Consider the following 12,784-nt stretch of genomic DNA (forward strand, 5'->3'; position numbering starts at 1 on the left):
ACTGCTTGTTGCTGATAAGTCTGCGCTCTGAGTCCTCTGGATGGAAGGCCCCAGTCTGCGGTAGGGGGGCTCGGGGGGGTGGGGGGACAGGCCGTGAACCGTGTCATGCTCTAAAAGTGACCGCTGCCCCAGTGACACCCCCTCACCACAGGCCTTTGTTCTTCTGAGCTCCTGTGCTCTAAAATGGGCATTGTGTGAGTAATCCCCTGGGGGGGGGGGGGAGGGGGCAGCAGGGAGTGTGTATAAATACATCATATCTACCCCCCTCCCGAGATGCCTGCGCTCTAGAAGGCCTCCGCATCATATCAGGGCTGTGACACAATAGGATGCCAGGGGGTGAGTGACAGGTGCTCCTGGCCCACCCTGGATATAAAGTCAGGCTGGGGCAGAGTCAGCCGGTCAGAGACTGAAGGCAGCGCACCCCTGACGCAACAGTGCACCCCTGGGCCCCTGACGCAGCAGAGAACCCCTGGGCCCTTCAGCCTACCAAGATCTCCAGGGACCCTGACGTCACAGCATCCTTTGACCCCTGGACCGGCCTGCACCCCGGAGCCCTGAAGCTGCAGAACATCCCAGCACCTTTAGACCCCAGGACCTGCAGACCCTGACCAGCAGCCGCCCACCATGGATGACATCTACAAGGCAGCGGTAGGTGGCGCTGTACTCCCAGCCGGGGACCTGCACCCCTAGTCTACACCTACAGGGCCCTGCACCCCTCGTTTACACTTACAGGGCCCTGCACCCCTCGATTACTCATTGAGTGTCCTGCGCCCCCAGCCGGGGCCCTGCACCCCTAGTCTACACGTACAGGGCCTTGCACCCCTCGATTACAGGTACAGGGCCCTGCACCCCCAGCCGGGGCCCTGCACTCCTCGTTTACACTTACAGGGCCCTGCACCCCTCGTTTACACTTACAGGGCCCTGCACCCCCAGCCGGGGCCCTGCACCCCTCGTTTACTCATTGAGTGTCCTACGCCCCCAGCCAAGGGCCTGCACCCCTCGTTTACACTTACAGGGCCTTGCACCCCTCGTTTACTCATTGAGTGTCCTGCGCCCCCAGCCAAGGGCCTGCACCCCTAGTCTACACGTACAGGGCCCTGCATCCCTCGTTTACACTTACAGGGCCCTGCAGCCCTCGTTTACTCATAGAGTGTCCTGCACCCCCAGCCGGGACCCTGCACCCCTCGTTTACACTTACAGGGCCCTGCACCCCTCGTTTACACTCACAGGGCCCTGCACCCCTCGTTTACACGTACAGGCTCCTGCCAGAGGCGCAACTAGAGCCACATTTCGGGGGGGGGGCTGAGCAAAAATTTCGGGGGGGGGGCTGAGCAAAAATTTCGGGGGGGCTGAACTTTAAGCAATAGGCAGAGTGGAGCTGCAGGGGCTCTTAGAGGGGGTGAAACAACAGCAAGGCCTCATTAACATGCAAATGGTCTTTTAAAGACCTGTGAAGTGCTCGGGTGCGGCTGCTTTTTTGCCCGGGAAGGTGTCTCAGCCCGGGCTGCCACACACGACGGGGGGGGCTGAAGCCCTGTGAGTCCAATGGGTGTTGCGCGCCTGGCTCCTGCACCCCGCGTTTACATGTACAGGCCCCTGCACCCCTCGTTTACACGTACAGGCCCCTGCACCCCTCGTTTACACGTTCAGTGCACAGCACCCCTTGACTAGACTTACACTGCTGTAGGGGGTGACGCTGCTCCCCCTCATTCAGGGCCCTGGACCCCTTGAATTAAAATACCCCGATTTGGGGGTGACACCGCACCCCCTCATACATTGCCCTGCGCCCCCCCGTTTGCACATAGAGTGTCCTGCACCCCCAGCCAGGGCCCTGCACCCCTTGAATTTATATACCCAGCTGTGGGGGTGACAGTGCAACCCTTGATGCCGGAAATGTTAAAGTTACAATCCAGAGTGTCCCCTTCCGATAGCAGCTGAATCGGGGTCTGGTGGGGGCCACTCTGTGGAGAAGATGCTGAGTCGGTGTGGATAAGATGCTGAGGCCTATAATCAGTGTGGATAAAGAAGGTGCTGTGGGCCCCCGTCGATGTTGATAAAATGCGGAGATGGTTTATTCCCTGTGGATAAGATGCTGCCGGTATTATTCGGCCCGTAGAAGATGCTGGGGGCTGTTTACATTGTGGGTGAGATGTTGAGAGTTATAATTAGTGTAGTGAAGAAGCTGAGGGCTGTATTCGGAGTGGATAAGATGCTGAGGGCTGTATTCGGTGTGGATAAGATGCAGGGGGCTGTTTACATTGTGGGTGAGATGTTGAGGGTTGTATTCAGTGTGGATAAGATGCTGAGGGTTGTATTTGGTGTGGATAAGATGCTGAGGGTTGTATTTGGTGTGGAGAAGATGCTGAGGGTTGTATTCGGAGTGGAGAAGATGCTCAGGGCTGTATTCGGTGTGGAGAAGATGCTGAGGGTTGTGTTTGGTGTGGAGAAGATGCTGAGGGTTGTATTCGGTGTGGATAAGATGCTGAGGGCTGTATTCGGTGTGGATAAGATGCTGAGGGTTGTATTCGGTGTGGAGAAGATGCTGAGGGCTGTATTCGGTGTGGATAAGATGCTGAGGGTTGTATTCGGTGTGGATAAGATGCTGAGGGTTGTATTCGGTGTGGATAAGATGCTGAGGGTTGTATTCGGTGTGGATAAGATGCTGAGGGCTGTATTCGGAGTGGATAAGATGCTGAGGGTTATATTCGGTGTGGATAAGATGCTGAGGGTTGTATTCGGAGTGGATAAGATGCTGAGGGTTGTATTCGGTGTGGATAAGATGCTGAGGGCTGTATTCGGTGTGGATAAGATGCTGAGGGTTGTATTCGGAGTGGATAAGATGCTGAGGGCTGTATTCGGTGTGGAGAAGATGCTGAGGGTTGTATTCGGTGTGGATAAGATGCTGAGGGCTGTATTCGGTGTGGATAAGATGCTGAGGGCTGTATTCGGTGTGGATAAGATGCTGAGGGTTGTATTCGGTGTTGAGAAGATGCTGAGGGCTGTATTCGGAGTGGATAAGATGCTGAGGGTTATATTCAGTGTGGTTAAGATGCTGAGGGCTGTATTCGGTGTGGATAAGATGCTGAGGGTTGTATTCAGTGTGGATAAGATGCTGAGGGTTGTATTTGGTGTGGATAAGATGCTGAGGGTTGTATTCGGTGTGGAGAAGATGCTGAGGGTTGTATTCGGTGTGGATAAGATGCTGAGGGTTGTATTCGGTGTGGATAAGATGCTGAGGGCTGTATTCGGAGTGGATAAGATGCTGAGGGCTGTATTCGGTGTGGATAAGATGCTGAGGGCTGTATTCGGAGTGGATAAGATGCTGAGGGTTATATTCAGTGTGGATAAGATGCTGAGGGTTGTATTCAATGTGGATAAGATGCTGAGGGTTGTATTCGGTGTGGATAAGATGCTAAGGGTGTATTCGGTGTGGATAAGATGCTGAGGGCTGTATTCGGAGTGGATAAGATGCTGAGGGCTGTATTCGGTGTGGATAAGATGCTGAGGGTTGTATTCGGTGTGGAGAAGATGCTGAGGGCTGTATTCGGAGTGGAGAAGATGCTGAGGGTTGTATTCGGAGTGGAGAAGATGCTGAGGGCTGTATTCGGTGTGGAGAAGATGCTGAGGGTTGTGTTTGGTGTGGAGAAGATGCTGAGGGTTGTATTCGGTGTGGATAAGATGCTGAGGGCTGTATTCGGTGTGGATAAGATGCTGAGGGTTGTATTCGGTGTGGAGAAGATGCTGAGGGCTGTATTCGGTGTGGAGAAGATGCTGAGGGCTGTATTCGGTGTGGAGAAGATGCTGAGGGTTGTATTCGGTGTGGATAAGATGCTGAGGGCTGTATTCGGAGTGGATAAGATGCTGAGGGCTGTATTCGGAGTGGATAAGATGCTGAGGGTTGTATTCGGCGTGGAGAAGATGCTGAGGGTTGTATTCGGCGTGGAGAAGATGCTGAGGGCTGTATTCGGTGTGGATAAGATGCTGAGGGCTGTATTCAGTGTGGATAAGATGCTGAGGGTTGTATTTGGTGTGGATAAGATGCTGAGGGTGTATTCGGAGTGGATGAGATGCTGAGGGCTGTATTCGGAGTGGATAAGATGCTGAGGGCTGTATTCGGAGTGGATAAGATGCTGAGGGTTGTATTTGGTGTGGATAAGATGCTGAGGGCTGTATTCGGAGTGGATAAGATGCTGAGGGTGTATTCGGAGTGGATGAGATGCTGAGGGCTGTATTCGGAGTGGATAAGATGCTGAGGGCTGTATTCGGCGTGGAGAAGATGTTGAGGGTTGTATTCGGCGTGGAGAAGATGTTGAGGGTTGTATTCGGTGTGGATGAGATGTTGAGGGTTGTATTCGGTGTGGATGAGATGTTGAGGGTTGTATTCAGTGTGGAGAAGATGCTGAGGGTTGTATTCGGTGTGGAGAAGATGCTGAGGGCTGTATTCGGTGTGGATAAGATGCTGAGGGTTGTAATCGATGTAGTAAAATGCGGAGGGTTGTATTTGATAAGATGCTGAGGGGGGTGGAGTCGGACATGACGGGGATTCCTCTTAAAACTACAAAGACGCCGTGAGCTTTTCTCTGGCGTGTCAGAGAGAAAGGACCCGTCGGAAGGTTTGAGGTGAATGTTTTAAACTTATCACGCGGCGCACTTTGCATGTTTATGAGCCGAGTTACAATGTTGTCTCGTGAACATAAAGTACGTGACGGAAGTAGAGGTGAATGAGTGAAAACGGAACTCTGGAATCTTCTGCCTATAAAATGATGACTTTCATTTGACACAAATGAAAGCTCCCATCAGTCGCCCCGCCCACTCTGACGAGCGCCCGGGGGGTGCGGCACGCTTGAGCCCCCCAGGCACAGATGTCAGTCATACCGAGGGGATCAGAGGGATGTGTCAAAGGCCCAAATATGCAAATGGGGCACTCGGGGCACGCTCCGGGCACAATCAAGGCACGCTCCTGGCATTCTCAATGCAAGCTCCGGTCATACTCGGGTCACACTCCGGGCACGCTCAATACACGCCCCAGCACGCGTAAGGCACGCTCCGGGCATACTCGGGTCACACTCCGGGCACGCTCAATACACGCCCCGGCACGCGTAAGGGGCGCCCACAGCATATTCCGAGTACCATCCATGCAGCTCCGGGCACTCTCGGGCCAAGCGCCCTAGAGCCGATATCGGCAACGCCCCCCCCCCACCCCCCCACCCTTTAGCAATAATAGTGGCGCTGCACAAACTAAACAGTCCACACAAGTTTTTTCTTGGAAAAAGAGGTTGCTGCAGGTTTATTACATACAAGGAGTATGCCAACTTGATGGGTTAACTTATGGGCGATCCAAGGCCAGGCAGCGGTGACTGACCTAAGCTGCCCTGCCCACCTGATGAGCCAAACTACACCGTGACCAATCCAATCGTTAGTGACGGCGTGACCAGCGGGGGACAAAGAGGGTGGCTAGTGGGTGGGGGCAGATATAAGTACCTGGCCCCAGCCCACTGCGCATCGGAAATGATGCCATAGAGGCGCCGGACGTAGGAGGGACACCCAGAGTAGGGGGTCCCAGCAACAGGGTGCGTGGAGGTGCCTAATGTGGCACTGAGGGGGCCACCCTCTTACAGGGCCCACTGCGTGCACCGCAGGCAGCCGCAGGAACACTCTAAGCACACTCCGGGCACACCCCAGGCACCACACCGGAGGCACACTCTGCACACAGCGGCATACTCCAGGCACACTCGGGGCACAACCCAGGCACCACACCGGAAGCACACTCTGCACACAGCGGCATAATCCAGGCACACTCCGGGCACATCCCAGGCACCACACCGGAAGCACACTCTGCACACAGCGGCATAATCCAGGCACACTCCGGGCACACCCCAGGCACCACACCAGAGGTACACTCTGCACACAGAGGCATAATCCAGGCACACTCCGGGCACACCCCAGGCACCACACCGGAAGCACACTCTGCACACAGCGGCATAATCCAGGCACACTCCGGGCACACCCCAGGCACCACACCGGAAGCACACTCTGCACACAGCGGCATAATCCAGGCACACTCCGGGCACACCCCAGGCACCACACCGGAGGCACACTCTGCACACAGCGGCATACTCCAGGCACACTCCGGGCACATCCCAGGCACCACACCGGAAGCACACTCTGCACACAGCGGCATAATCCAGGCACACTCCGGGCACATCCCAGGCACCACACCGGAAGCACACTCTGCACACAGCGGCATAATCCAGGCACACTCCGGGCACACCCCAGGCACCACACCAGAGGTACACTCTGCACACAGAGGCATAATCCAGGCACACTCCGGGCACACCCCAGGCACCACACCGGAAGCACACTCTGCACACAGCGGCATAATCCAGGCACACTCCGGGCACACCCCAGGCACCACACCGGAAGCACACTCTGCACACAGCGGCATAATCCAGGCACACTCCGGGCACACCCCAGGCACCACACCAGAGGCACACTCTGCACACAGCAGCATAATCCAGGCACACTCCGGGCACACCCCAGGCACCACACCGGAAGCACACTCTGCACACAGCGGCATAATCCAGGCACACTCCGGGCACACCCCAGGCACCACACCAGAGGTACACTCTGCACACAGCGGCATAATCCAGGCACACTCCGGGCACAACCCAGGCACCACACCGGAAGCACACTCTGCACACAGCGGCATAATCCAGGCACACTCCGGGCACACCCCAGGCACCACACCGGAAGCACACTCTGCACACAGCGGCATAATCCAGGCACACTCCGGGCACACCCCAGGCACCACACCAGAGGTACACTCTGCACACAGCGGCATAATCCAGGCACACTCCGGGCACACCCCAGGCACCACACCGGAGGCACACTCTGCACACAGCGGCATAATCCAGGCACACTCCGGGCACACCCCAGGCACCACACCGGAAGCACACTCTGCACACAGCGGCATAATCCAGGCACACTCCGGGCACATCCCAGGCACCACACCGGAAGCACACTCTGCACACAGCGGCATAATCCAGGCACACTCCGGGCACACCCCAGGCACCACACCAGAGGCACACTCTGCACACAGCGGCATAATCCAGGCACACTCCGGGCACACCCCAGGCACCACACCGGAAGCACACTCTGCACACAGCGGCATAATCCAGGCACACTCCGGGCACACCCCAGGCACCACACTGGAAGCACACTCTGCACACAGCGGCATAATCCAGGCACACTCCGGGCACACCCCAGGCACCACACCGGAAGCACACTCTGCACACAGCGGCATAATCCAGGCACACTCCGGGCACACTTCAGGAACACCCCGGGCACATCCCAGGCACAACCCAGGCAGCACAGCAGAAGCACACTCTGTGCATACACCGGCATACTCCAGGCACACTCCTTCTCACAACATTCACCCCAAGGGACACTCAGAGCACACCCCAGGTACCACACATGAGGCCCACTACACACTCCGCGGACACAGGGCACACTCCAGACACACCCAACACACCACACCCAAGTCACACTCTGCACACTTCAGACAGACTGCACACACACTCCACTCCTGGTGACACAAAGGAAACACCCTAGGCCCACTCCATGCACACTATAGGGACCACACAGAAGGCACACTCTGTGCACATACCGGCATACTACTGGCACACCCCGGGCCCACCTCAGTCACCCCAAGGGACACTCACAGCACACCCCAGGTACCACACATGAGGCACACTACACACTCCGCGGACACAGGGCACACTCCAGACACACCCAACACACCACACCCAAGTCACACTCTGCACACTCAAGGCAGACTCCACGCGCAGCAGCCCAGCACTGCAAGCTCACCCAGGTCGCCCATTCCCTTGCAGCCGACCTGGTATACTCAGAGTTACCTTCCATCTTTCTCTGTTCTATTTTAGTAAATGCTCCTGGTACTGCTAACGCATCTATGAATGTTTATTAAGTGAAACCATGTTCTCTGAAATGACTTTTGAACCTCTTCCCTCCCACCTCCCCTCATCTGTAAGGCCAGATTCACACAATGTAATTCATAAGTGTAGATTTACTCATGTGTAAACCTGTTACTACACACAGGTATAAGTGTACACTTTTTTGCTATTCAATATTTCCAAATGTAGAATTATACCTAAGTGCAGAGTTGCATGTCTCTGCCCTCTGGTGGAGCCCGCTACAACAGGATTTATAAGTGAGCGTAAAGTTGCATGTCTCAACCCTCTGGTGGAGCCCACTACAACAGGATCTATAAGCGAGTGTAGAGTTGCATGTCGCCACCCTCTGGTGGAGCCGCTACAACAGTATTTATAAGTGTAAGGTTACTACCAGTAAAATGTCATACATAAGTGGATATCTCTGCCCCTGTAGTGGAGATCTCCTGATAGCAATGTACATGAAAAGTATTCAAATTATTATTCTTAAAGAAAAATTGAACTATATTAATATGACGTGTAAAATAAATTAAACTATTTATCTGAACCCATAACTATTAAAATAAAATGTTACAGCACATTAACTCATTAAATTAAATGTGGATTGATTATTTAATTAAAATATATGATTTCATTTGTAAATATGCCTTAAAAACTTCTTTTTTTATTCTGACTGAAAGCAAAATTTTTATTTTTATTTAACATGGATTAAAAGTTTTGGTAAGAATGAATTTAAAGTATTTTTAAAACAATTAAAAAGTTTTCATTCAATTTTTAATATTAAATTACGTTAATTATTAGATTGAAAAATGATTAAAATAATTATTTAATAAGTATTTATATTTTTACACATGAAAAGAGTTGTATATATTTTTAACATTTGAAATTGTATTTAATTAACATTAGTTCCTACAGGGTGTTATTTTAAGTGTCTACATCCATTACTTTCCAAGGCAGTGTGTTGTATTCCTTTTGAGTGGACATGTGTGGTGCTTGACTTACTTCGCGCTGAGCTGCCAGAGTGGTGGTATATTACCCCGGGTGGAGGCCAGAAACTCTCAGACTAGATTGACGCGTCACCGCTGACCGCCGCGGTTTCTGTCTTACTTCCATTTAGTTTGAGTACATTTACACCGTCCAATAATGGTCAGCGGATTTACAGCTCCGTGGCTCTTGTGTCCAGCTCTGGTTGTGTCTGGGAAGTGAGGCTGTGTTAGGGACCAGAGATGTCTGTGCAGAATTTCTGTGTTTGTAAGGAGCAGAATGTCTTTGTGGGGATTGTGCTGTGAAATGAGGTTTGTGTGACAAGAAAGAGCGTTTGTGGAGACATTTTCAGTCTTGTAAGTAAGGGTCTTCGTGAATGTGAGTGGTTTTTGGTAGTGAGTGTGTGTTATGAGTTTTTTTGCAGTGAGTGAATGTAACTGTTGTGACAGAGGTTACCTGTGAAGGAAGAGTATGCTTGCACTAAAGGTGTTTCTGATGCTAAACCCTAGTTACTAAATCTAGTAGACAGAGTTTAGGGTCAGAAAACTGTGCCCTTTTGAAGGAGGCGCAAGGAGAGAGAAATGAAAGCGTTTCTCTTTCCTTTTCTGAATTTGTACATGCGCTGCGTTATGACGGAGTAATCCATCCGCCGAGGTCTTAATCAGACCCTTAGTTTCTCACTGAAGGAGTGAGTGTGTGATATGTAGAGATGCCTGTTTGGTGAGTGCAGATGTTAGAATGTTGAGTGTGCTTGGAGGTGAGTAAAGGTGGGCTGCTCCTCTTGAGTGTACATGAGTGTGTGATGCACGGATGTGCTTGTATGGTTAGTGTAGGTGTTAGAGTGGTAAGTGAGTATGCTTGGAGGTGTAAAGGTGGGCTGCTGCTCTTGAGTGTACGTGAGTGTGTGATATGTGGAGGTGCCTGCATGGCAAATCCAGGTGTTAGAGTGGTAAGTGAGTATGCTTGGAGATGTAAAGGTGGGCTGCTGCTCTTGAATGTACGTGAGTGTGTGATATGTGGAGGTGCCTGCATGGTCAGTCCAGGTGTTAGAGTGGTCAGTGAGTGTGTGATACACAGAGATGCCTGTATGGTGAGTGTTGGTGCTAGAGTGGTAAATGAGTGTGCTTGGAGGTGACTAAAGGTGGGCTGGTGCTCTTGAGTGTATGGGAGTGTGTGATATTTGGAGGTGACTGTATGGTGAGTGCAGGTGTTAGAGTGGTTAGTGAGTGTGCTTGGATAACCGTAAAGGTGGGCTGTTGCTCTTGAGTGTGCATGAGTGTGTGATAAGTGGAGGTGCCTGTATGGTGAGTGTAGGTGTTAGAGTGGTAAGTGAGTGTGTGATACACAGAGGTACCTGTTTGTTGAGTGTAGGTGTTAGAGTGGTAAGTGAGTGTCCTTGGAGGAGAGTAAATGTGGACTGCTGCTCTTGAATGTATGTCAGTGTGTGATACGTCAAGGTGTCTGTATGGTGAGTGCAGGTGTTAGCTTGATAAGTGAGTGTATGATACACAGAGGTGCTGGTATGGTGAGTGTTTGTGCTAGAGTGGTGAATGAGTGTGCTTGGAGGTGACTAAAGGTGGGCTGCTCCTCTTGAGTGTACATGAGTGTGTGATGCACGGATGTGCTTGTATGGTTAGTGTAGGTGTTAGAGTGGTAAGTGAGTGTAGTTGGAGGTGAGTAAAGGTGGGCTGCTGCTCTTGAGTGAATGTGATTGTGTGATATGTGGAGGTGCCTGTATGGCCAGTGTAGGTGTTAGAGTGGTAAGTGAGTATGCTTGGAGATGTAAAGGTGGGCTGCTGCTCTTGAATGTACGTGAGTGTGTGATATGTGGAGGTGCCTGCATGGTCAGTGTAGGTGTTAGAGTGGTAAGTGAGTGTGTGATACACAGAGGTGCCTGTTTGTTGAGTGTAGGTGTTAGAGTGGTAAGTGAGTGTCCTTGGAGGAGAGTAAATGTGGACTGCTGCTCTTGAATGTATGTCAGTGTGTGATACGTCAAGGTGCCTGTATGGTGAGTGCAGGTGTTAGCTTGATAAGTGAGTGTATGATACACAGAGGTGCCTGTATGGTGAGTGTTTGTGCTAGAGTGGTGAATGAGTGTGCTTGGAGGTGACTAAAGGTGGGCTGCTCCTCTTGAGTGTACATGAGTGTGTGGTAAGTGAAGGTGCATGTACGGTGAGTGTAGGTGTTAGAGTGGTAAGTGAGTGTGCTTGGAGGTGGGTAAAGCTGGGCGGTTGCTCTTGAGTGTGCATGAGTGTGTGATACATAGAGGTGCCTGTATGGTGAGTGTAGATGTTAGAGTGGTAAGTGAGTGTGCTTGTAGGTGAGTAAATATGGGCTGCTGCTCTTGAATGTACATGAGTGTGTGAAAGTGGATGTGGCTGTATGGTGAGTGCAGGTGTTAGACTGTTAAGTGAGTGTGTGATACGTGGAGGTGCCAGTATGGTGAGTGGAAGTGTTAGAGTGGCAAGTGAGTGTGATTGGATGTGACTAAAGGTGGGCTGATGCTCCCAAGTGTGCATGAGTGTATGATAAGTGGAGGTGCCTGTATGGTGAGTGTAGGTGTTAGAATGGTAAGTAAGTGTGTGATACAAGGAGGTGCCTGTATGGTGAGTGTAGATGCTAGAGTGGTAAATGAGCATGCTTATAGGTTAGTAAATGTGGGCTGCTGCTCTTGAGTGTACGTGAGTGTGTGATACATGGAGGTGCCTGTATGGTATGTGCAGGTGTTAGAGTGGTAAGTGGGTGTGCTTGGAGGTGAGTAACAGTGGACAGCTGCTCTTGAGTGTACTGAGTGTGTGATACGTAGAGATGCCTGTTTGGTGAGTGCAGATGTTAGAATGTTGAGGGTGCTTGGAGGTGAGTAAATGTGGGCTGCTGCTCTTGAGTGTATGTGAGTGTGTGATACGTAGAGGTGCCTGTATGGTGCGTGTTGGTGCTAGAGTGGTAAATGGGTGTGCTTGGAGGTGAGTAAAGGTGGGCTGCTTCTCTTGCGTGTATGTTCGCTGCAGAGGATTCTGGGGTTTCAGTTATTTGATCATGAGAGATGCGTGTGTGAGGATAAGGACCCTACAAGTGCTCAGACTCTACCCCCACATTATAACCACTTTTCAAGGTTCTACTTTTGCTCCTGAATACATATATACAAACGCTGCCCACATGCACACTGCATGCACTCCCTGCCCACATGCAGTCCAGCGTCCACTCTTCATCTGTGCAACAGAATCCAACTCAGAAATCCCCCAAGAATCTCAGCAGCATGGGGGTCTTACGGGGGAAGGCTATGCCTGTCATGGCAGCAGCTTCACTGTGCTACCTCAGGTCTTACAGGTAGAAAGAGCAGCGGGAGGATATCCTAGAGGCAGCAGGGTGCAGTGCAGAGGAGCACTGTGGATGCAACAGACAACATACTATTCATCATTGGGCACGGCCATATTGAGGTCAGGCAGTGCCTGGAGCAGCCTGGTGGCAAGTCATAGGATGAGTGCATGTTCTCTGAGAGGCTGAGGTGTGGGACTTTCCGGATATGAGGGCGCAGTGTGCTGTAGTTTTTTTTATCATAATGGTTTTCCTCTGCTGCCCATTCCAATCTGGTTTTGGGTGTTGCTGGAGAGCCGCTTACACCAGCCACTGAACTGTCTGGTTTCGGGAGGCGGCAGCGGGTTGAGGTCAGGATATGTAGGGTTGCCACTTTGCTTAGAAAAAAACACTGGCCATTTCTTTAGATTTTGCTAGTCTGGATCAGCGAAAAGCTGGGAGTTGAAAAATAATTTGTGCAACATTGTCTGCTTTGCTCGAATACTCATTTTGCAAAGATTTAAACAGCTTTGAAA

At 51.7% G+C, this 12,784-nt stretch overlaps 1 protein-coding gene across 1 annotated transcript in view; it reads left to right on the forward strand.

Moving 5' to 3' along the window:
• The first annotated feature begins 401 nt into the window (after nucleotides 1-401).
• Nucleotides 402-12,784, forward strand: part of TNNC1 (troponin C1, slow skeletal and cardiac type) — a 38,502-nt gene continuing 26,119 nt past the window's right edge. The window contains exon 1 of the mRNA XM_085624217.1: nucleotides 402-648. Within this exon, the coding sequence (XP_085480343.1) occupies nucleotides 625-648 (24 nt within the window). The 5' untranslated portion in view covers nucleotides 402-624. The remainder of the gene's footprint in view (nucleotides 649-12,784) is intronic.

The sequence above is a fragment of the Triturus cristatus genome, chromosome 9 (assembly GCF_964204655.1).
Source record: "Triturus cristatus chromosome 9, aTriCri1.1, whole genome shotgun sequence".
NCBI classification, from domain to species: domain Eukaryota; kingdom Metazoa; phylum Chordata; class Amphibia; order Caudata; family Salamandridae; genus Triturus; species Triturus cristatus.